The sequence below is a fragment of the Oryctolagus cuniculus genome, chromosome 16, assembly GCF_964237555.1.
Source record: "Oryctolagus cuniculus chromosome 16, mOryCun1.1, whole genome shotgun sequence".
NCBI lineage: Eukaryota > Metazoa > Chordata > Mammalia > Lagomorpha > Leporidae > Oryctolagus > Oryctolagus cuniculus.
The window spans coordinates 66,775,181-66,798,284 of NC_091447.1; the positions used below are offsets into that span (position 1 = coordinate 66,775,181).

Sequence of the window (23,104 nt, forward strand, 5' to 3'; positions counted from 1 at the left end):
ACTCTGCCTGTCTAAATAAATAAATAAATCCATGAGCTAAGTGAGCCTCATTTCTTTATAACATATATCGTTTGAGCCATAGAAACGCACTGTGGTGCCAGCGCTGTGACGTAGTAGGTGGAGCCGTCGCCTGCAGTGTGGGCATCCCATGTGGGCGCCAGTTCGAGTCCCGGCTGCTCCACTTCCCATCCAGCTCTCTGCTGTGGCCTGGGAAAGCAGTAGTAGATGGCCCAAGTCCTTGGGGCCCTGCACCCACGTGAGAGACCTGGAGGAAGTTCCTGGCTCCTGATTGGCGCAGCTCTGGCTGATGAGGCCATTTGGGGACTGAACCAGCAGACGGAAGACCTCTCTCTCTCTCTCTGTGTAACTCTTTCAAATAAATAATAAAATAAATCATATTTTTCAAAAATGAAAAAGAAAACGCACTGACAGGCCCACTGCTGGCGAGGGCACAGGAACTGTTTCCTCCAAATGCAGGAGGCACAGCGCAAGCACCCACACAGGCCCGCGCCGGCTCTGCTTTGAGCAAACCGTGGCAAAGAGGCCAAAGAAGGCAACCAGAGTCCCGGCGGCTCCGTTTCCCATCCAGCTCCCTGCTAAGGCAGTGGAGGATGGCCCAAGGGCTTGAGTCCCTGTCACCCACGTGCGGGGCCCAGATGAAACTCCTGGCTTCGAATGGGCCCAGCCCTGGCTGCTGTAGGCATTTGGGAAATGAACCATTGAACAGACTCTCTCTCTCTCTCCAACTCTGCCTTCCAAAAAAATTTTTTTAAACAGTTCACAGAGAAAGGAATTAAAAACGTAAGTTCAAGGGGCCAGCACCTGGGTCGGTTCCCAGCTCCTAGCCCCAGCTCTTTCCCATGGACACCCGGGAGGCCCTGATGACGGCTCCAAGAGCTGGGACCCTGACATCCGTGTGGGAGACCTGGACGGAGCTCCTGGCTCCCAGCTTGGATCCCAGGCCAGCAAGGCCTGGTCAGTGACACCCCTTGGCACTTGGGGAGTAACCCGTAATGGTGGGGGAGTAACCTGTAACGGTGGGGTCATTTTGCTGCAGGACATTCTGAAAGCCATGCATAATTCTTTCACAGTGTCCATTTTCCCATGAGCGCTTCCTCCTGTGCCCCACTTGCTGCCTTAGTGAGTGTGCATGCGTGGATCTCTTTGCAATGAAGCGTGAAAACCTAGAGGCACCACAAATGTCACACACCAGGAGACGCAACTCTGCGGTTAAAAGCAACCAACCGGGGCCAGCGCTGTGGCGTGATGGGTAAAGCCGCTGCTAAGACACCAGCACACCACATGGGTGGTGTTGGTTTGATTACTGGTTGCTTCATTTAAAAAAAAAAAAAAAGATTTATTTATTCGAAAGTTAGGGAGAGAGAGGGAGAGGGAGAGAGAGATCTTCCATCCACTGATTCACTCCCCAGATGGCCACAACTGCTGAAGTTGGGCCACACCGAAGCTGGGAGCCAGAAGCTTCCTCTGGGTGGCAGGGTTTTGGGCCATCTTCTCTGCTGTTTTCCCAGGCCATTAGCAGAGAGCTAGATCAGAAGTGGAGCCGCCGGGACTTGGAACTGGCGTCCACATGAGACGTAGGCACTGCAGGCGCGGCTCTGTCCACTATGCCACAACACCACAATGCCAGCCACGTTGGCTGCTTCACTTCTGATCCAGCTCCCTGCAAAAGATCTGGGAAAAGCAGCAGAAGATGCCCCAAGTCCCCCAGCCACGGGGGAGACCCAGATGAAGCTCCTGGCTACCGGCTTCTTTTTTTTTTTTTTGACAGGCAGAGTGGACAGTGAGAGAGAGAGACACAGAGAAAGGTCTTCCTTTGCCGTTGGTTCACCCTCCAATGGCTGCCGCAGCCGGCGCGCTGTGGCAGGCACACTGCGCTGATCCAATGGCAGGAGCCAGGTGCTTCTCCTGGTCTCCCATGGGGTGCAGGGCCCAAGCACTTGGGCCATCCTCCACTGCACTCCCGGGCCACAGCAGAGAGCTGGCCTGGAAGGGGGGCAACCGGGACAGAATCCGGCGCCCCGACCGGGACTAGAACCCGGTGTGCCGGCGCCGCAAAGCGGAGGATTAGCCTAGTGAGCCGCGGCGCCGGCGGGCTACCGGCTTTGGCTTGGCTCAGCCCTGGCCACAGCAGCCATTTCGGGAGTGAACCTGTACATGGAGGATCCCTACATCTCTCCCCCTCTCTAACTCTGACTTTCAAAACACAAGCAGTAGGCCCGCCCCAGGGATGAGCCCAGCTTTAAGCCTAAATGGGCAGGGAAGGGGCCTTGGAGACTGGGGTGGGGGCGGCAGCCAGGGGCCCGGGCGACGCCTGTGGTCTGACACAGCTCAGCAGCCAGCGAGGCGGGGCCGGTTGCCTTGTTGCACACAAGAGCTGCGCACTGGAGTGGGCCTGGGAAAGGAGACGGGGCCGTACCTGGTCCTTGGTTCTGCCCTCGCGCTCACGGATGTAGGTGGTGACGATGCGCTCCGTCTCCTCTCGCAGCCGGGGGTAGGAGCTGAGCTGGGGAGACAAGCGGAGTGGCCGCGTTGGCGGGGTTCCGGTGGCCCAGGCAGCAACGTGAATCACGCAAGCAGAAGATGCGGGGAAGGGGGGTGCAAGGAGCGATGTGGCGGGAGCAGGATGGTGGGGTGGAAGGTGGGAAGTGGCAGAGAAAAGTGGGTGCACGTCTGCCCCCGGAGGCTGCAGGCACCCCCGCCCACCCAGCCCTCGGGGAGGATGGGTTCGCCGAGGGCCCTCGCCCAGCTCACGAGCAGTGCAGAGCGCCTGTTCTGGGATGGGGGGTGGGGGGCATCTGGGCCATCAACCTCCAGGGGACCCCCTGGTGGAGGAGCAGTTCCCAGACCCTCTTAAAGGGCCCGTCACGTCAGACCACGCAGGCGGCTCTGGGCGTGGCTGGGAGTCTCCTCTCTCCAAGGGTCCCCAGGGTGCACAGGGCACAGGAAACGCAACGTCTCGGCCAAGGCCAAGGGCAGCCGGTCCCCTGGGACGCGGTGCGATGAGCCCCTGTGCGCGTCATCTGATGCTACGGAGCTGAGATGTCGGGTGTGACAAGGGGTCCACGGAGGGGGTCCCACGGAGGCAGAACTTTCCAGACGCCCCGGGGGCTGAGTCGCCGGATGGAAGGGAGGGGGCGGGCTGCGCATGTGCAGACGGTAAGAAGGAAACCTGTTACCTTCTCGGCACACTTTTTAATGACCGTGGCCAGCTCTGAGACCACGAGGTCCACACACTTCAAACTCGGCTCTTTGAGCTTTACAATCTGTTTTTTCACAATGGCTTCAAAGGCCATGTCAGGGGTGAACAGCCCCGTCCTGGTCATGCGGAGGAGGGCGGGACGAGGCAGAGGGACAGCCAGGGACAGTGCAGGCCACACACGCAGGACGGGAGACAGAGGGGGGAGAGAGAGAGAGAGAGAGAGAGACGAGTCAGCCAGTTAGTGCGTGCACCCAGGAGCCTGGCCCTCATTTGCCCCGGAAGCTGCTTCGGATCCAGGAGGCCTGGGGTGGGCGGGGCCCGGGGCTTCCTTTGGTGACGTCCTAGGACGGCCCAGGTGCGCAGAGGCTGAGTCTCCCCGTGGGCTGGGGGAGGACCCTGGCTAACCCCTCCGCGGCGTCGCTTCCCCTTCCCCTTCCCAATCCAAGAAGCTTAAGAAGCAAATGTGGGTTTTTCCAGAACAGAGGCCCAAGCAGAAAGCCCTGCCAACCCGTGCTGGGGACAGCGTGCCTGCCAAGCACAGCGGCCGTGGGGGAGTGCCTCAGCTGCGGCCGACACCGGGCAGGAGCCGGCCCTCCGGGGAGCCCACCAAGAGTGGCACAAAGCACTCACGCCCTCGTGCGTGCGGGGCCGGCCTGGGGGCAGGGCAGCACCCGTGACCTCACCATGGTGCTGGCATTCAAGGCCCTTGCCAACGCCACACAGAAGGGGCTGGGGCCGGGGAGGCCCAGGGCGCTCGGCCTCCAGCAGCTGACGCGGCCCCCTCTCCGCCTCCAGAATTCAGCAAAGCAACAGCCCAACGAAAGCCGCAATCCCATCAGACACATGCTAGGCTTGGTATCAGGGTCCCAGGGAGCGCGGCCCACCCCTCTGGCCAGTTGGCGAGGCCTGGGGCCCACCAGGGCGGCCCGGGCGCCAACACTCCCGCCCGAGCCTCGGGGAGAGGCCATGTTCTCCGGCACGGAGGCGGCGCTCGGGGAGCCTGATACCAAACCCCCGTGGGCGCGCGGGTCCGATACCTTACTGGTACACTGCCTAACGGTATTGATTAGCTCCTGGATAACCAGGTCGACACATTTCAGACAGGGCTCTTTCAGCTTCACCACCTGCTTTTTCACAATGGCCTCGAACGCCAAGTCCGGGGTGAAAAGCCCAGTCCTGAAGGCCGCCCGCGCCCGGGGACAGCGGGAGTGCGTCGGAGAGAAACAAGGCACGGTCAGTGACGCCCCTCGGCCCTGGCCCCAGGCCGCGCGGCTCGCGGCAGGCCTGGCTTCAAGCTCGATTTGGTGATGGTGAGCGAGGGGCCCCTTGGTGGCGCAGGCGGGGACCTGGGCGGGGACCAACACTGCCTTCTTGGGACCCTGGCTCAGCTCCGGGCCCGCTTGCCTCAGGCCCCCAGCGGGGCAGGAGTCCAGGGCCGTCCACCCTCGGGTGCCCTCGTCACTGCCCGGGGAGAGACTTCCAGCTAGGGGATGGCACCCCAGGGCTCCCGGGAGGCCTCATGGGGCGGGGGTGGGGGGCACCCGTGCTGGTGGGCAGGCGGCGCCGTGGAGGGGAGAGACCGCGGCGGCTCGGGCCGGTGCACGGGGGCACTTGCCTGACTCCGTGGATGTTCTTGATGGCGTAGCTGATCTCCCGGCGTAGGTCCTTCTCGTCGAACTCCATCTGAGGAGACACGAGGCAGACACATGCACGGGTGCGCCGGGGCTCCGGCAGCTGCGCGTCTGGGGGTCGTCGTCCCCTAAGTGCGGCCGCAGTCGCCAGGGCGCAATAATCAGCTGGTCAGAAATTCAAAACCAGAAACCAAGAAAGTCGGACTGAAAACTTGGCTTCAGTATGGACGCTATAAAACCAGCGGCGCTGTGGCACGGCAGGGTGAGCCGCCGCCTGCAGTGCCGGCATCCCGTATGGGCGCCGGTTCCAGTCCCGGCTGCTCCACTTCCAATCCAGTTCTCTGCTGTGGCCTGGGAAAGCAGTAGAAGATGGCTCAAGTGCTTGGGCCCCTGCACCCACGTGGGAGACCCAGAAGAAGCTCCTGGCTCCTGCCTTCAGACCAGCGCAGCTCCAGCTGTCAGCCATCTGGGGAGTGAACCAGTGGATGGAAGACCTCTCTCTCTCTCTCTCTTTGCCTCTGCCTCTCTGTTACTCTGCCTTTCAAATAAATAAAATCTTGTAAAAAAAAAAAAAAAAAAAAAAAAAACAAGGGTAACCCACGGGTGGGAGACCAGCGCAGGGCGGGACGCCCAGCGAACAGCCCACTAGATGCACATGACCAGTTTGCAGAGCAGGGGACGTGCACAGCGGTGCGTTCTTGCCGGGTGACACCGGCCCCCCGCGGTCACCGTCTTCTTTCAGGCGCAGGGCGCACTCTATGCTGTCTACACATTGGAGCGACTGTTGACACACTGTGTCTCTCGGAGCAGTCCCTGCTGCACGTACACTCTGTCTTCCTGCAGCCCCGGAGAGCAGCGGCTGACGGCTCAAGTACCTGCTCGTCGCCATGCGCAGGGGTGACCAGGAGGGAGGCACCAGCTCCTCCCGGCTCTGACCTGGCTGAGGTCTGGCTGTGGCAGGTATTTGGGGAGATGGAAGATCTTTCTCTCTCTCTCTTTTTAAAAGATTTTATTTATTTATTTGAGAGAGTTACAGATAGAGAGAGGGAGAGACAAAGGGCTTCCATCTGTTGGTTCACTCCCCAAATGGTTGCAATGGCCACAGCTGTGCCAATCCTGAAGCCAGGAGCCTCTTCCAGGTCTCCCACGCAGGTGCAGGGGCCCAAGGACCTGGGCATCCTCCACTGCCTTCCCGGGCCACAGCAGAGAGCTGGATTGGAAGTGGAGCAGCCGGACTCGAACCCGTGCCCATATGGGATGCCGGCCCTGCAGGTGGAAGATCTCTTTCTGTGTCTTATTTGACTTCCAAATAAAATGAAAATAAATTTTAAAAAATTTAAAAAGGACTTTTTTTTTTTTGGGGGGGGGGGGACTGTTATGTGCTCAAGGCAAAATGTCCAGCAAATCACAGAAAAAGAAATAACAGAACAAACAGAAAGTTCCTGGCCGCAGCGCTGCACCTGCTGCCTCGGTGACCCTGTCCCCTCCATCGACACCGTGCTGGGGGCGTTCCCACGGGAGCTCTCCTGCGTGTTCTCAGCACGAGACCTCCCGAGGGGACCGATCACTGCAGGCATTAAGACACCTGCGACCCACATCGCGGCACCTGGGTTTGAGTCCCGCCTCTGGCTCCAGACTGCAGCTCCCTGCTACCGCGCACCAGGGAGGCCCTGCTGGTGGCTCAGGTACTCGGGTCCCTGCCCCTCTGCGGGAGACCTGGATGGAGCTCCTGGCACCCAGCTCTGTGCCCACAGCCAATGCAGGCATTACGGGGGGAGGCAACACCAGCCAGAGTTCTCTAACTCTCTCTGCCTTCCCAACTGAAAAAATCTTTTAAAAAATGACCTGGTACTGCATGCAACCTTGAACTCATCATTAGGGAACTTCCAGTGCCCGATACAAGGTCATTAATGCATACACAGAGCTTTTCAGTACGGTGCAGGGCATAAGGACACGGAAAAACAAAGTCTGTGGGGCAGCGGGTTAAGCCACTGCCCGGGACCCTGTATCCCATATGAGGGCTGGTTTGAGTCCCGGCTGCTCCACCTGCAGTCCAGCCCCCTGCGACTGCGCCTGGGAAAACAGCAGGCGACGGCCCAGCTTCTTGAACCCCTGCCACCCACGTGGGAGGCCTGGGTGCAGTTCCAGGCTCCTGGCTTCCGCCTGGCCCAGCCCCAGACATGGTGGCCATTTGGGGAGGGAACCAGCAGATGGACGAACTCTCTGTCTCTCCCTTTCTCTCTGTTCTTCTTTCAAATAAATAACTCTTTAGAAAAAAGAAAAAGCAGTCCGTTCAAGGTCAGTACCGCTGCGACTGAGCCTTGTGTTTTGCAAGGATTTTCGCTCCCGAGGCGGGTTCGCTCTGCGGATGAACAGCCGCGGGCACACAGCCCTCACTGTTTGCAGAAAACCGCGTCCTGGTCTTGGACAGAGAAATAAAACACGGCACTTCCCTCCGGTTCTGCCCCAACCCCGCCGGCGGCCTGCGGCAGGGGAAAGCCCTCGGGGACAGCCGCTCAGGCCGGGCGGCGCCCACAGCAGGCTCCGGCCAGGGGCCGCGCGGGCCGCTACCTTGACCAGCTCGAAGGGAAAGCGTTCGTGGAAGATGCGGTTGATGCGGGCGCCCCCCGACAGCTCCAGCGTGTCCACCTGGTCTCCCGAGCCCTCGATCCTCTTCTCGAAGTCCACCCCGAACTGCTGCACCATCCTGGGAGGCAAGCAGGCGCGACGTCAGGCGCGGTGCCCGCGCGCTCCCGGAATCGTGTTCCCACTCCAGGCCCCGGCGGGCTTCCTGTCGGCCGAGGGTCCCCAAGCTCGCACCAGGCGCCAGCCTAGCACCCACTGCACAGGGCCCTGCCCTGCCGCTGGGCACCAAGGCCACACAAGGGCCTCAGCCCTGTGGCCGACACAGGCGGCGCCGCTGCTGTCCTCACTCTAGGGTTGCAGAAAGCCAGGCTTGGTCAGCTGCTCTCTTGGTCGCCCCCAGGCTGGGACCCTAGCCGCACACACTCTTTGTCGCCCAGAGACGAGACCTCCCCTGGACGTGGGCAGAGGGCCAGCATGGGCCCGGCAGGGAGCTCTCTGGGGACAGCAGAGGCCGCCTGAGCACAACTCGCCCCCAGAGCCCACCCCCACCCCCTGCTGTGCCAGGGACGGGGACGGCGTCAGGTCCATGACGACCACAGGGCTGTGTCTCTCCGCCTCACCCCTGCTGCTGCAGCCACTGGGCCCCCTCAACATGCCAAGGACAGCCCTGCCCCAGGGCCTTTGCACTGGCCAGGCTTCATCCCTTGGCCTTCCTGGAGTCCTGACCTTCTCAGGGACGCATTCTCTGACCACGCCTTCCCCACTCCCACAGTTCAGCACTGAACACACGGGTTCCTATTCACCCATGGCCTGGCCTGTTCCCTCCATGCCCCTACTCTCCGAGCCCCCAGGGGCCGGGCTGGGCCTGGGCACCCACTCTCGGGGAGACGCTGGTGTCAGCAGAACGCTGAGCACGAGTCTGAGTGGACAGCGGCCCTCGCGGGCGGGCCGCGGGGGGCGGGCCGGGGCGGGGCACGTACTGCAGCAGGGCCTTGGTCTTGCGCGTGGGGTCGTCGGGCCGGAAGTTCTTGTACTCCTCCACCTCCTTCTCCAGCGACAGCAGCTGGCTCTGCAGCTTGCTGCGAAGAGCCGGCAGCGACTCCCGGATGTGGTTGGTCAGTTGCTGCCGGAGAGAGGTCAGAGGTCAGAGAGGGCGGCCTGGGCAGGAGGCTGCAATGGGGCAGGCTCCCCTGAGGGCGACAGAGGCCACTTGGCGCTGCCCCCAGCCCACACGGCCCACGCAGAGCACTGAGCAGACGGGTTAGAGAGGCCACGGCGTGGCGGGTGCAGAGAACCCGGGCAGCAAGGTGGGGACGCTGGCCTGCGCGACCCCCCACGCGCACCTTTCCCTGAAAGGCCAGGAACCCTGTGGGCCCGCGAACTGAAGCAGGCGACTGCCATCCGGTGCAGGGACCCAGGCCCAGGGCACAAGACACGCGGTGGGGATGGTGCCCTGCCCCCCACAAAAGGACAGGGAGAGGCAGGGCTGCTTTCCGGAGAAGAGTCCAGAGACACAGAGGTGGGAGACGCTCCCCCCACCCCGTACCCCCCAGGCTCCACATTCTGCTTCTGAGTGTGGTGCGCGTGTTAAGGGTTGAACCAGGAGGGGGCGCGACGCTCAGGGCCAGGCTCAGGGCCATGCCTGAGGCCCTGCCGCTGTCGGGGAAGCCACAGGCGAGCAGTGACGTACGTACCTGTGGCTGGCGCGGCCTGTTTCACACAGCACACGCGCCACTGGCCCTAACAACCAGCTCTCGGGGGTTCCTCCCCCGCCCCAGGGGACACAGGACCACTGCTGTTTGATGGGTGAGGGTAGGGAGGCTGGGCTGGCCTTGGGCCCTCAAGGCCGAGTTACTGAGCGTTTCCACTTAGGCTGTGCTACCAGCCCCCAGCCTTGTTCACACCTAGGGATTTTAACCCAGGTGGCCAGTCGCCCAACTGTCCAGTGCACCAACTCACTGAACGCCTGGTTCATCACCAGGCCGCCCCAAAGGACCCCCGCCCTGAACTGAGCGCCATTCTCCGTCCAGGACAGTGCGAGTGGGGGCACAGCCACTGTGCAGCGCGCGCACAGGCCGCACGCGGTACCTGATTCAGCGTCTTCTGCAGGTGCGGGGTGCCCATGCGGTCGGCCATGTGCCGGTAGGCCGGGTGGGACAGGAAGAACTTGCGCTCGGCCGCCAGCGCGGCTCGGATGTCCTTCTTGCCCTCGATGTCCTTCTGGCTGCGGTTCACGACGCCGATGTAGCCTGCGGGGAGGCAGCGCCGGGCGGGCCACGTCAGGCAGGCCGAGGCGCCGGCCCCCCGCCGAGCACTCGGTAGGGGCTGGGCCGGGTTTGGCTGTGGCAACGGCTCCTGCCTCAGTCACGCACAGACTGGGGCCTGCAGGTGGCCCACCCTGGGGCTGGCACTGTGGCGGAGCAGGGGAAGCCAGTGCTCTGGACACCGGCATCCCATCATTGGAGTGCCACTTTGAGGCCCAGCTGCTCTGCTTCCGGTTCAGCTCCTTACTCGTGTGCCTGGGAAGGCGACAGGGGGGCAGACCAAGTCCTTGCGCCCCTGCTAACCACACGGGAGCCCCAGAGGGAGCGCCTGGCTCCAGGCATTGGCCTGGCCCAGCTCTGGCTGTTGCGGCCATTGGGGAGTGAACCAGTGGATGGAAGCGCTCTCTCTCTCTGTCACTCTTTCAATAAAGGAATAAATTCTAAAGCGGGGGGGGGGCCTGCACCTCGTCTCAAGGGCAGCAGCTTGTTCTCCAGGACGTCCCTGGCGTCGGTGCCCTCGTCCATCAGGTCCAGCTTGGTGATGACGCCGATGGTCCGCAGACCTGAAACAGCCCAGAGGTCAGAGGGCACAGTGCGGGGGGGGGGGGGGGTCCAGGCCACCTGGGGGCCATTCAGCCCCACCAGCGCCAGGACATGTGGTCTCAGGCCATGTGCCACCTGCCTGGGTCTCAGTCTCCACCCGGCTGAACCCGGCTCGCCCGCCACCGACCTTGCTTCTGTCACCAAGGACAGACGGGCAGCTGCAGGGCTTGGGGACCCAACAGAGCTCCAACTCCGGCTCAGGGCTTCCCTGCCGACCTGGGAGCTAAAATCCCACTCGGGAAGCCAGCCTGGCGAATTCCTCCCTCTCCACGCCACCCAGGGCCAAGGGTGTCCTCATAGCAAAAGGTCATCTTTCTAGGTCAAAAGCCCTCGCCAGGGGCCGGCGCTGTGGTATAGCAGGTAAAGCCGCCACCTACAGTGCCGGCATCCCATATGGGCACCGGTTCGAGTCCCGGCTGCTCCACTTCCCATCCAGCTCTCTGCTGTGGCCTGGGAAAGCAGTGGAAGATGGCCCAAGTGCTTGGGCCCCTGCACCTGCATGGGAGACCTGGATGGAGCTCCTGGCTTCGGATCAGCGCAGCTCTGGCCGTTGCGGCCATCTGGGGAATGACCCAGTGATGGAAGACCTCTCTCTCTCTCTCTCTCTCTGCCTCTCTGTAACTCTGCCTTTCGAATAAATAAATGTCTTTAAAAAAAAAAAAAAAAAAAAAAAGCCCTCGCCAGGGCCTGTGTGTGCACCGCATGTGTCATGTGCATGTGGCCGTGAGCCCATGTGGGAGGACCACAGGTGCCAGCAGGCCCGCCGGAGCATCCCCTGGGGGAGAGCAAGGGGCCGCCTCTGCACACACGCACAAGGCCCAGGGCTGGCGTGAGGAGAGGCAGAGCGGCTCGCGAAGCCCCAAGTCCAGGACGAGGGAATGCACATGGCAAGGGTGCCCGTGCGGCGGAGAAAGAGGAGACACGGGCCAGAGTTGGGGAAGGACCAGGCCACTGTGTGTGTTTCCGAAGGAAGCCCTGGCGGGGGAGCCTGACCCAGCGCGGCCGTCAGCAACCCAGTGGGGGACCCTGACCCAGCGCGGCCGTCACCACCCCAGGGCAGGGGGGGGGGACCCTGACCCAGTGTGGCCATCAGACCCAGGCAGGGGGCCCTGACCCAGTGTGATCATCACCACCCTTGGGCGGGGGGGGACATTGACCCAGTGTGGCCATCAGACCCCAGCAGGGGGCCCTGACCCAGTGTGGCCGCCAGACCCCAGCAGGGGGGCCCTGACCCAGCGCGGCCGTCAGCACATTTACTGGACGGAACAGTGAAGACGGCCACGCGCCCCAGAGCGCAGAGGCGTCCACAGCAGACAGTGCATGTAACAGCGGGGCCCTGGGACTGCGTCCCCTGGTGTCGCCACGCACGCCTGATGCCGGCACCAGACCGGAGGACCTGGGACACCCGCCGCAGCACGCATCCCACGACGTGACGGCACTTTCACGGGGCGTAAGCTCACGTTCCGCTTTCTGCCCGGCTCTCAGGGCCTGGCGGCCCCTCCCTCGGGGACCTCCCGGGCGTCCGAGGCCGCACCAGCTCCCCGGTACCTGCGATCTGTCACCTGCCGCCCCCCACCCCACATACACCGAGAGCTTCAGTAACTCCTCACTCCTTCCCGTTCCCGCCCCGCCCCGAGGGGTCCATGGAGGCGACCTCCAGGGCTCTCGACTGTGGCCTTGCATCCAGGCCCAGGAGGGCTGGCCTCCCCCCAGTCCCCTAAATGAACTTCATGCCTGGCGAGGTGGGCACCTCCTCCACCAAGGAGAGGAAGTGCAATGGGTGCACGGCGCCTCCAGGGGGCGCCCGCCAGCCGCCACGGCTCAGGCCTTACCCTGGGGGTCCACCTCCTTGGCCAGCTTGAGGGCGTCCGAGTTGGCCAGGTCCATGTTGGCCGGCGTGACGGCCAGGATGAGGCTGCTCTCCCGGCTGATGAACTGCAGGATCATGTCTTTGATCTGGTACTCGATGTCCGGCGGCTGGTCCCCCACAGGCACCTTGGTGATCCCAGGGAGGTCGATGAGGGTCAGGTTTAGCACTGGGGGTGGCAACCACAGGCGGAGGAGGTCAGAGCCTGAGGCAGAGCCGGCGCGGCAGAGACCCAGCTCACGGCCCCACGGCCCGGGTCTCCCCTTCCAACATCCCGCCCGTGTGCCCAGCGGGGAGGAACCAGGAGACACCGCGGGGCCACCGGGAGGCCCTGTGAGAGCTGTGCACACGAGAAGCAGGCGCCAGGGACTTGGGGGGTGCGCGATGCTGAGTTAAGGCAGGGATGGCCGCACGCACGGGACCCCCGAGCGCGGACACCGTGGGAAGAGCAGGGCGCCCATCTGCCATCCTGGGGGCGGCGTGGGCGTCTTTGTATTCTGAGATGTGTGCACACATCGCAAACTCACAGATAACTGGATGTTAGGGGCCGGTGTTGTGGCACAGCGGGTCAAGCCGCCTACAATGCCGGCATCCTGTATGGGAGCACCGGTTCGAGTCCTGGCTGCTCCGTTTCGGATGCAGCTGTCTGCTGTGGCCTGGGAAGGCAGCAGGTGACGGCCCGAGTCCTTGGTCCCCACCACCCACGTGGGAGACCCGGATGCAGCTCTGGGCTCCTGGACTGGGTCTAGATCAGTCCTGGCTGTTTTGGTCATTTGGGGAGTGAGAAAAAGGGGGAAGACGCAAACGAAAGGGCCGTCGACGGGCGTGTGCAGAAACACGGCCGCAGGGCGGAGCCAGCCCGGCCCCACGGGCGCTGCCTACCGTGCGGTGAGTAGACCCGCAGGTTGATGGGCACCGGGGAGATGCCTTTGTTGGTGCCCGTGACCCTGTCGGTCTCCGCCTCGATCTCCTGCCGGACCTCATCAAAGTCTGTAAACTTTTTGGACTTGCAGTGCAAAAACTCGGCATACTCTGCAAAGGAAGGGGAGAGGTGTGGAATGAGCGGGAGAGGGCTCCGCGCGACCGTCGCACCCACTCCATGCACGAGTGGGGAGCCTTTCTCTATGCCCAGGGGCCTGTGGATGCCAGGCCAAGTGATCACCTTCAAGATGAGCCTGCTGGGGGCACAGTGCACTGTGTGTGAGTCCCGCCTGCGGTGGCCATGGCGGGGCCAGTGTTCCCCACCCTGGCCAGGAATTCAGGGAGCAAGGGATGGTAGGTCCTGGGGATTTGACGAGAATAAGACAGGCCGAGGAGCCGTCTCCGAAATACCTGGGGCCAGAGACATGTCAGACTCCCAATGTTTTCCGGGTCTGAGATATCTACAGGCACAAGCAGGCTACAAGAACGCTCAAAGCAACGGAATGAAGATAAGTCAACTTCTGTGCAAAAAAACACGAAGTCCACGCCTATGACGGCCCCTCAGAGAGCTCGTAGGAAGGGCCGGGCATCTCATGAAACAATCCTGCACGGACCTTGAAATAGTTTTCTACCAAAATGCACTTGTCTGTTAATACCCCTTTCCGAGCGTTTCTGACGGCCCCACGCACATGATGAGCTGTTCTGGGCACGGGACCCGAGCCGAAGCGCAACACCCATTCACGCTGCATATAAGCCTTAGCCACAAAGCCCGCAGGCCAGCTGCTGCGACATGTGCAGCGTGCCTCGGCGTTGGCTGTGGCTTGTCGAGGAAGGTCAGGTGTGGAGTGAAAAAGGTTGCAGACTCTGGCGGCCGACGTGGGTGGCACAGCAGGCTACGCGGCCATGTGGGACAGCAGTGTCCCATCGGGAGCCCTGGTTACAGTCCCAGTGCTCTGCTTCGGATCCCGCTCCCTGCTGATGTGCCTGGGAAGGCAGGGGAAGATGGCTCAGGCACTCAGAACCCTGCTGCCCACCTGAGAGACCCGGATGGAGTTCACTCCACAAATGCCCCAGAGGCCGAGGGCAAAGCCAGGAGGTCAGGAACTCCATCCGGGTCTCTCATGTGGGGGGCGGGGCGGGGGAGCACCTGGAGCCGAGAACCGACCCCAGGCACCTCATGTGCAGCAAGGACACGTCACGACACAGAACACGTAAGAAACAACACGACTCGACGGGAGGCTGAACAGGAAACAGCAGGGCAGTCCGTGGGGAAAGGAGGTGAGCGCATTCCAGAATGTTCTCTGCTGTTGGCTGCAAGGGCGCTTCACCAAGCTCATGGAAAACGGAATGAAAAGATAAGCTGATTTGGGTGCCAAAAGCTCTTTAAATCCAGGCCGCTTTCTCACAGGATGCATTTCTCAGGAGTTTTTCCCCTGATGCGTGGATTTCAGAAGATTTTGCACAAAACCAACTTATCTTTTCATTGCATTTTCCCAGGAACATTTTGAAGGACCCCTGGGCATGAGACAGGGGCCGGGGTCGCCGTGCAGAGTGTCCTCCACTGTGGTCTCGGCCACCGTTCCAACGGGGTCACCAGGCTCCAGTGCCTTCCACCTCTGCGAGGTCTCGGGGACCACAGCGAAGACGCCCACGGCCCACCGCAGCGCCCGCGTCCCCCACAGTGAGGACGCCCATGGCCCACCGCAGCGCCTGCATCTCCCACAGTGAGGACGCCCACGGCCCACCGCAGCGCCCGCGTCCCCCACAGTGAGGACGCCCACGGCCCACTGGCAGCACCCGCGTTCCCCTATCAGAGCTCTGGTTCCAGGCCCAGCGGCTCCACTTCCGATCCAGCTGCCTGCTAACGTGCCTGGGAAAGCAGCAGAAGACGACCCAAGTGCTTGGGCCCCTGGCACCCGTGTGGGAGACCTGGCTGGAGCTCCAGGCTCCCAAACTGGTGTGGCCCAGCCCTGGCTGTTGTGGCTTATTTGGGGAGTGAACCAGTTACTGGAAGATCTCTCTGTATCGCTGCCTTTTTTGGAAGTAAATAAATCTTTTAAAATAAATAAATAAAAAGTAATTAACAAGGCGGTGCAGGTCCTGCCAGCCCGCTGGCCAAATCCAGGGTCACAGCAGAGCCGGGGTCGGGCCTGTGTGCAGAACACGCAGGTGCTGAGCTCACGGCGCCCCTGCACAGCTCCTCCCAATCAGACGTCAGCATCCGCAGGGCAACGTGGAGGAGGGGCCCCTCAAGGCTCAGGGAACCCGGTTCCTGCAGTGGCACCAACAGGGAGCTACAGGAAGTGGCCAGCGAAGTCACCCACGCCAGGAATGCTCACAAGGCCATGGTCAAGGCTGGAAACAGCCTCCATGTCCACCAGGAGGAGACCTGGCCACACAAACCGCCCAGCCAGGCTGGGGAGGGACCCGGAGCCGCAGAGGCCCGGGGAGGCTTGCCTGCCTGTCACCGTAGCCGAACGGGTAATGGCCAACGTTCAGCCGTGTGCACTGTGGCCAGGCCCTAGGGGGACCCTGTGTGGGAAGGCTGCTCTGGGACCCCGCGAGGTCAGCGGCAGGGCTGGAGTCTAGCACACAGCTACCCTGTCCACGGGGCGGCCTTTCATCCAGGTGACCGAGAGGTCACGGGAATGCCGTTGCCTCTCCGGCCTCCTGCTGCAGGTCGAGGGGACTCAGCGGGTTCCGATCAGAGCCATGCTGTGAGCAGAGGGTCCCCCCTCCAGTACCCACCCCCGCCCCAGCTATCAGCTGACCCAGTTCCCAAGGACAGCCACCCTCCTGTCCTGCACGGGGACGAGAGGAAACACTTGGCTGCTCTTCCGGCAGTGGCCACTAAAAATGGAACAGTCTCCCAACCCCCGCGGAACTTCGGTTCCCTCCCGGCCCTCTGATCCAGAGGCCACGCAGCACCAGGATGTGTGGCATCTGGGCCTCCTCCCGCATCTCAGTGAGGTCACTCTGGTTGTGCCTGTGGGGCCAGGGCTCCAAAGCCCAGCATTTGCCAGCTCCATGCTGGGCACTTATAGGCTCAGTCTTCCGGATCCATAAAATGGGCATCACAACAGGGCCTGTGCAGCAGGCAACACCCGCACCGCTGCTGCGTGAGGTGCGGGCCGGGGGAGGGAGCCCAGAGAAGACAAGCCGGTCACCTCCACCTCCTGCACGTCCTGACACAGACACTGCTCCCCCAGGGCCCCTGCTCCGCCTGCCCGACTCTCCCCTACAGCGGCCATCATGCTGACGTCATGAAGCGAGCATTCTACAGCCGCTGCCTGGGGACAGGTCAGCATCACCAAGGCCAGCGGCCCGGCTGCCGGGTCACACAGGCTGGGGCGCTCGGGATCCCCAGCCACGCGCCGCCCCAGGGTCAACACCACCAGCCTCTGAGGCCCAGGGATGCTCCCGCCAAAGACGAGGAAGCGAGGCCTGGAGAGGCCCCCGTGCTCAGGCCGAGGCCGCCCAGCTGGCCAGGGAGGGCACAAGCGGGCGTCAGGAGCAGGCGGCCGGATCGCAGGCTGGGCTGGGGAGCCTGCACTCTCCCCAGGCATCCCACACAGGCCAGGGCGAGGCAGGGAGAGGGCGAGCCTTTCCCTTCTGTTTTTACTTTCAAAGATTTTTATTTATTTGAAAGGCAGAGTTATGGGGGTGGGGGTGGGGGTGGGGGTGGGGAAGAGTATCTCCCATCTGCTGGTTCACTCCCCAAATGGCCGCAAAGGCTAGGGCTAGGCCAGGCCGAAGCCAGGAGCTTCTTTCTGGTCTCCTATGTGGGTGCAGGGGCCCAAGCACTTGGGCCATCTTCCGCCGCTCTCCCAGGTGCACCAGCAGGGAGTGGAGGAGCCGGGACTTGAACCAGCACCCAAATGGTTTGTGGGCATGGCAGGCTGCGGCTTTACCTGCTGCACCACAACGCCGGCCAACAGCCCTCTCCTGTAGCCCTCCCTCATAAGTCCCCCTCCTGCTGGCGGAGGTGGGGGTGTGGTCCTGGAAGCCCCAGCCTTTTCCCTTGTGGGTCAGAAGCACCCCGCCCAGCTCCCCGGGAGAGGCTGGAGGCCGACGAGGCCCAGAGCTCACTCCCTGCCTCTTCCTGGGCTACTTGGCTCACGGTTAGCATGGGCTGGACTCCGGGGTCAAGGTTAAAAGCTTCAGGGAGCAGGCAGGGGCAGGCGCTGTGCTGCGGCGGGTTAAGCTGCGGCCTGCAACACCAGCACCCCATATCAAAGCACCTGGCTGCTCCGTTTTGCAACAAGCTCCCTGTCAAAGCGCCTGGAAAAGCAGCAGAAAGCTAGTCCAAGCGCTTCGGTCCCGTCACCCACGTGGGAGACCCAGACGGAGTTCCAAGGCTCCTGCCTTCAGCCTGGCCCAGCCTCCGCTGCTGTGGCCATTTGGGGAGGGAAGCAGCAGATAGAAGCTCTCTCTGCCCCTCCTCTCTCCATCACTCTGCCTTTCAAACAAATAAAATCAATCTTAAACAAAATGACTGACGCGCCACTGAGCGACGGCCCTGGAAGGGGAGCACGGCCCTGCTGTTGTCTGCGACGCTGGAGGGGCCGGCCAGGATCTCCCACTGCCCACTCCTCACTTCCTGCCCAAGCGCATGGCGGGGAGGCAGGCCTTGCCCTGAGCAGGGTCCCTGGTGTGGCAGGGAAGACGGACGCTGCCCAAGTGTGCTCACGGCTGGTGCCATACCTGCCTTAAACAGACCTAATCCACAGGAACCAGGGAGGGCTTCCTGGGGGAGGCTCCAGTCCACCCCAAGATGACGGTGGCAGGCCAAGGGGCTGGGTGGGGAGCCAGTGGCCAGGCCACCTCTGAAGCAATGACTTCTGCCCGTGACCCGAGGACGCCTGGTCCCAGGGGACCCGTGAGTAGAGCGTGGTGTTTGCCCACTGGCCAGGTTCCCCCTCTGTGCCTCAGTTTCTGAAAGAGAAAACTAGACGGCAGGGCGAGGCGTACAAATGAGGAAGCACGCAGACACTCACGTGTCACCTGGAATTTTTTTTTTTTTATAGGCAGTTAGACAGTGAGAGAGAGACAGAGAGAAAGGTCTTCCTTGTCCGTTGGTTCACCCCCCAAATGGCCTCTACGGCTGGCGCACTGCACTGATCCGAAGCCAGGAGCCAGGTGCTTCCTCCTGGTCTCCCACGTGGGTGCAGGGCCCAAGCACTTGAGCCATCCTCCACTGCACTCCCGGGCCACAGCAGAGAGCTGGACAGGAAGAGGGGCAACCGGAACTAGAATCTGGCGCCCAGATGGGATGTTGGCGCCGTAGGAGGAGGATTAACCAAGTGAGCCACGGTGCCAGCCCCCAGTCACCTGGAATTTTCAAAAAATGATTCACTGGGGCCGGCACTGTGGCATAGCAGGTAAAGCCTCCACCCATGACACCGGCAACCCATATGGGTACCAGTTCGAGTCCTGGCTGCTCCACCTCAATCCAGCTCCCTGTTGATGAACCTGGGAAAGCATCGGAGGATGGCCCAAGTGCCAAGTGCTTGTCCCCTGCACCCATGTGCAGGGATGGAGTTCCTGGCTCTTAGCTTCGGCCTGGTCCAGCCCCAACCACCAGAGCTGTTTGGGGAGTGAAGAAACGGATGGATGATCTCCTTCTTTGTGTCTCTGCCTCTGTCTCACTGCCTGCCTTTCTTTCTTTCTTTTTCTTTCTTCCTTCCTTCCTTCTTTCCTTCCTTCCTTCCTTCCTTCCTTCCTTCCTTCCTTCCTTCCTTCCTTCCTTCCTTCCTTCCTTTCTTTTTTGGACAGGCAGAGTGGACAGTGAGAGAAAGAGACAGAGAGAAAGGTCTTCCTTTGCCATCGGTTCACCCTCCAATGGCTGCTGTGGCCGGCGCACCGCGCTGATCCAATGGCAGGAGCCAGGTGCTTCTCCAGGTCTCCCATGGGGTGCAGGGCCCAAGCACCTGGGCCATCCTCCACTGCACTCCCTGGCCACAGCAGAGAGCTGGTCTGGAAGAGGGGCAACAGGACAGAATCCGGCGCCCCAACCGGGACTAGAATCCAGTGTGCTGGCGCCGCTAGGCGGAGGATTAGCCTAGTGAGGCACGGCGCCGGCTCTCACTGCCTTTCAAATAATGTAGTAGGTTAAACCTCTGCCTGTGGCGCCGGCATCCCATATGGGTGCACCACTTCCCATCCAGCTCTCTGCCATGGCCCAAGTGCGTGGGCCCAGCACCCACGTGACAGACCTGTAAGAAGCTCCTGGCTCCTGATCGGCCCAGCTCCGGCCACTGCGGCCATCTGGGGAGTGAACCAGTGGATGGAAGACCTCTCTCTCTCTGTCTATAACTCTGCCTCTCAAATTCATAATGTATAGAACACAACAAAAAGACCCATTGGCTCAAAGAACCAAGTTAGAGGGCTTAGGGCTGAGCTCCCTCGAGGCCCCAGCCACCAAGCCGCTGCCGGCTGGGCCCGTCCTGGCTCGCCGCTGAGCCACCCCAACCCCGGCCCTGCGACAACACAAGGAACAGGACGAGGGAAGCGGCCCTGGAGCCAGGCAGGCGGGGACTGGCTCAGCGTGAACTTCCGTCCACCTGCAAGGTGACCTGATGGCCAGAGGCCCTGAGGGCGTCCACTGCGCTTGCTGGGCACCCGCCCTGCGTATCTGCCGCGGTCAGCGGGCTCCTCCTTCCCCCCACGGGACAGGGACCCAGAGAGAGCAGGGGAACGCAACAGAACCTAAGCTTCCCGTGGTGCAAGGACAAGTCGAGACCCACGCCCATGTCCCCATTTCAGTTGCTTTCCACGAGCTTCTGGAAGACCTCCCACTTGCCCAGCATCTCCCAAAATGCAGTTCCTGAGGCCCTGAGTAAAGTCCTTTTAGCACGGCGGCCCCTGAGAGCGCCTGGGTCCACATGGGCACAGCGTTTCCAAGTAACAGGGCCCGTTCCTCTGGACCGGCCCACCCCCGAGGGCAGCAGGGTCTCCCCTGCCCCCGCATTCCCCAGAAACTCTCAGCCAGCTCTGGGGCCCATCCCGGGGCCCGGTGCACGGGGGGAATACAGGAAGAGCCTGGGCCCTCGTCCAGCGTTGCTGCCAACCCCTGTGAGCCAGCACCCCCCCCCCCCCCCGCCATGCACAGCAGGGCTCCCCAACCGCGTCCTTGACAGTGAGCTCAAAATGGTTTTTTTCTAGAGAGAGTTTCTGCCCCCTCCAGCCCCACTCCCTGCCAGAGACTGGGTGTGGGACAGGCTCTTCCCACTGCCTGACACACAGTGGCTGCCTGACAACACTGGATGCGACAGCCGATCACAGCAGCAGGGCTCCAGCCTCCAAGCGGCCCCACTGTGCTGACCAGCCAGTCCCTGCCTTGGCCCTTGGGGCGTCCTCAGACGAGATGCGCCCGCTAAGGAGTCAGGCTGCCCAGGTCTTGAGCCAGCAGCCTCTTTTTCTTTTCTTTCTTTCTTTCTTTCTTTTTTTTTTTTTTTTTTGACAGGCAGAGCGGACAGTGAGAGAAAGAGACAGAGAGAAAGGTCTTCCTTTACCGTTGGTTCACCCTTCCAATGGCCGCCGCGGCTGGTGCACCACGCTGAACCGATGGCAGGAGCCAGGTGCTTCTCCTGGTCTCCCATGGGGTGCAGGGCCCAAGCACTTGGGCCATCCTCCACTGCACTCCCTGGCCACAGCAGAGAGCTGGCCTGGAAGAGGGGCAACTGGGACAGAATCCGGCGCCCCGACCAGGACTAGAACCTGGTGTGCCGGCACCGCAGGCGGAGGATTAGCCTAGTGAGCCGCGGTGCCGGCCAAGCCAGCAGCCTTTTGATGGAGACCACCGACCCCTTAGGCTCCGCCTGCCACAGGGCCCCTATGCAGGCCCTTCCGTTTCTAATACAGGCTCTCAGAAGGCCGGCACTGTGGTGTAGAGGGTAAAGCCGCTGTTTGCGCCGCCAGCATCCCACATGGGCACCAGTTCGATTCCTGGCTGCTTTACTTCCAATGCAGCTCCCTGCTAATGCACTTGGGAAAGCAGCAGAGGATGGCCTACGTCCTTGGGCCCCTGCACCCATGTGGGAGACCCATGACCCTGGCGGACACTGGGGGAACGAAACATCGGAGAGAAGATCTCTACCTCTTCCCCCTCCCCCTCCCCCATAGCTGTCTTTCAAATTAATTAATAAATCTGTATCCCACATCCAATATCCAGCCCTGCTCCTGACTCCCGCCTCCTGCTAATGACCCTCCTCAGAGCAGCGGGGGAGGGTGCAAGCATTGGGTCCCCAGCACGCACCTGGCTGCTGGCTTCAGACTGGCCCGTCCCTGCCTGTTGAAGGCATTAAGGGAGTAAATCAGGAGATGGAATCTCTCTCTGTGTCTCTACCTTTCCCCCTCTCTGCCTCCTCTCAAAAAAAAAAAAAAAAAAAAGTGGGGGCTGCCATGGCCAGGTTCCCCAGAAGAGGCCGAACTAACCAATGTTGGCAGCCCCGTCCTCCTGCCGCCTCCCCCCGGCCCCCCCAGGCAGCTGTTGGCACAGCCTCTGCAGACAGAGCACGTGCCGGGGCCAGGTGCTGCCAGAGCGCACCAGGCTCATCCCGGCCCTGCCTCGGGTGCTGCTGTTCACTGGGGAGAGGGCCAGTAGGACAGCACAGGGACGCGACTGCGGCGGCCAGTGGTGGGCAGCGGCAGGGGAGGAGGAGGGACACGGGGCTGCGGTGTCCATGCAGGGACTCGGGGAGCACAAAGGCCCCAGGCCCAGGGGTCAGCAGGGAAACTGGCTGCAGCCCTGGAAGACGAGGAGGGGGAGACTTCCCAGAGGCCAGCAAGGCCGCAGAGCCTGGGAGCCAAGGTCACAGCCGAGGCTGGGGGCGGGGGCTCAGTGGGCCGTGTCACACACATTCCAGGCAAGGTTTATGAGGCTCCGGGCGGCGCCCAACAGGAGCAGAGGGCATTGGGGGCCCGCACGCTTCCCGGTGGCCGTTGGCTTAGGGAACTTTTCAATGGAGCCAGCTCAACGCAGCGGTTCACCAAGGGCAGCGGGAAGGAGAGGGGGCGTCAAAGGGGCCCAGCCTCAGGGTGGTCTCGGCCCCCAGCTGCAAATGAGGAAACCGAGGCAGGCAGGTAAGGAGGCCGCTCGGCCCTGGAATTTGGCCCCCGGGCGTCGCCTTGATGAACAGTCTCCAGAAGCAGTCCCGGCCCACCCACTCGCAGCACCGACCCCTCCTCCTGCTCCCAGACTCCGGCCTTGGTGGTGCGCCTTGGAGTTCCTTCTCCACGGCAACCACAGCGAAGCAAGCGAGGCCTCGAGCTGGGTTTTAAAGATGTCCCTGCTGGGTGCCCACAGCCACAGAAACACTCACCAGGCACCGGGCCAAGGTCCCTGCCCACGGTACTGCCAGCCCACCAAGGCCCATCGTGCTTCTCTGGGTCAAAAGAATTTCAGTTCCGGGGCCGGCGCTGTGGCGCAGAGGGTTAATGCCCTGGCCTGCACTGCCGGCACCCCATATGGGCGCTAGTTCAAGTCCCGGCTGCCCCGCTTCCGATCCAGCTCTCTGCCCAGGAAAGCAGTGGAGGATGGCCCAGGTCCTTGGGCCCCTGAACCCGCGTGGGAGCCCTGGAAGGAGCTCCTGGCTCCTGGCTTTGGCTTGGCCAAATTCCAGTTGTTGCAGCCATTCGGAGTGACCCAGTGGAAGGAAGACCTCTCTCTCTGCCTCTCCCTCTGTCTGTAGGTCTGCCTCTCAAATTAAAAAAAAAAAAAATTTTCACTTCCTCCAAGAGGGCTGCTCTGGGCATGAATGCCTGAGCGCACGCGCGCGCACACACACACACACACACACACACACACACACACACACACACGGCTCTGCCCAGGAGACTTCCGGCTCCCTCAGCGCCCCCTAGCGCACCTGTCAGCCCCACCGGCCCCTCCTCGGAGAAGCCCCGCCCCCGCAGTCAGCGTGTCCGGCCTTCCCGTGGGTACTCAGTCGGTGCTCAGGGACGCTCCCGGGTGACAGCCACTGGAGGTGAGGGGGAACCGCGCTCCGTCCCC

The 23,104-nt window shown here is 62.2% G+C and overlaps 1 protein-coding gene across 10 annotated transcripts in view; it reads right to left on the minus strand.

The window, feature by feature from the left end:
* Window positions 1-23,104, minus strand: part of DNM2 (dynamin 2) — a 67,699-nt gene that overhangs the window by 19,540 nt on the left and 25,055 nt on the right. For 6 of the 10 annotated variants that reach the window (XM_051838119.2, XM_051838117.2, XM_070059132.1 and 3 more), the window contains exons 3-11: window positions 13,054-13,203; window positions 12,137-12,340; window positions 10,166-10,264; window positions 9,526-9,686; window positions 8,418-8,560; window positions 7,423-7,558; window positions 4,836-4,903; window positions 4,258-4,396; window positions 2,438-2,524 (exon numbers count right to left, since the gene is read on the minus strand). In XM_051838119.2, the coding sequence (XP_051694079.1) occupies window positions 2,438-2,524; window positions 4,258-4,396; window positions 4,836-4,903; window positions 7,423-7,558; window positions 8,418-8,560; window positions 9,526-9,686; window positions 10,166-10,264; window positions 12,137-12,340; window positions 13,054-13,203 (1,187 nt within the window). Of the gene's footprint in view, window positions 1-2,437; window positions 2,525-3,197; window positions 3,337-4,257; window positions 4,397-4,835; window positions 4,904-7,422; window positions 7,559-8,417; window positions 8,561-9,525; window positions 9,687-10,165; window positions 10,265-12,136; window positions 12,341-13,053; window positions 13,204-23,104 lie in introns of all 10 variants that reach the window. The other 4 variants (XM_051838120.2, XM_051838116.2, XM_051838113.2 and 1 more) reach the window with 1 other exon arrangement.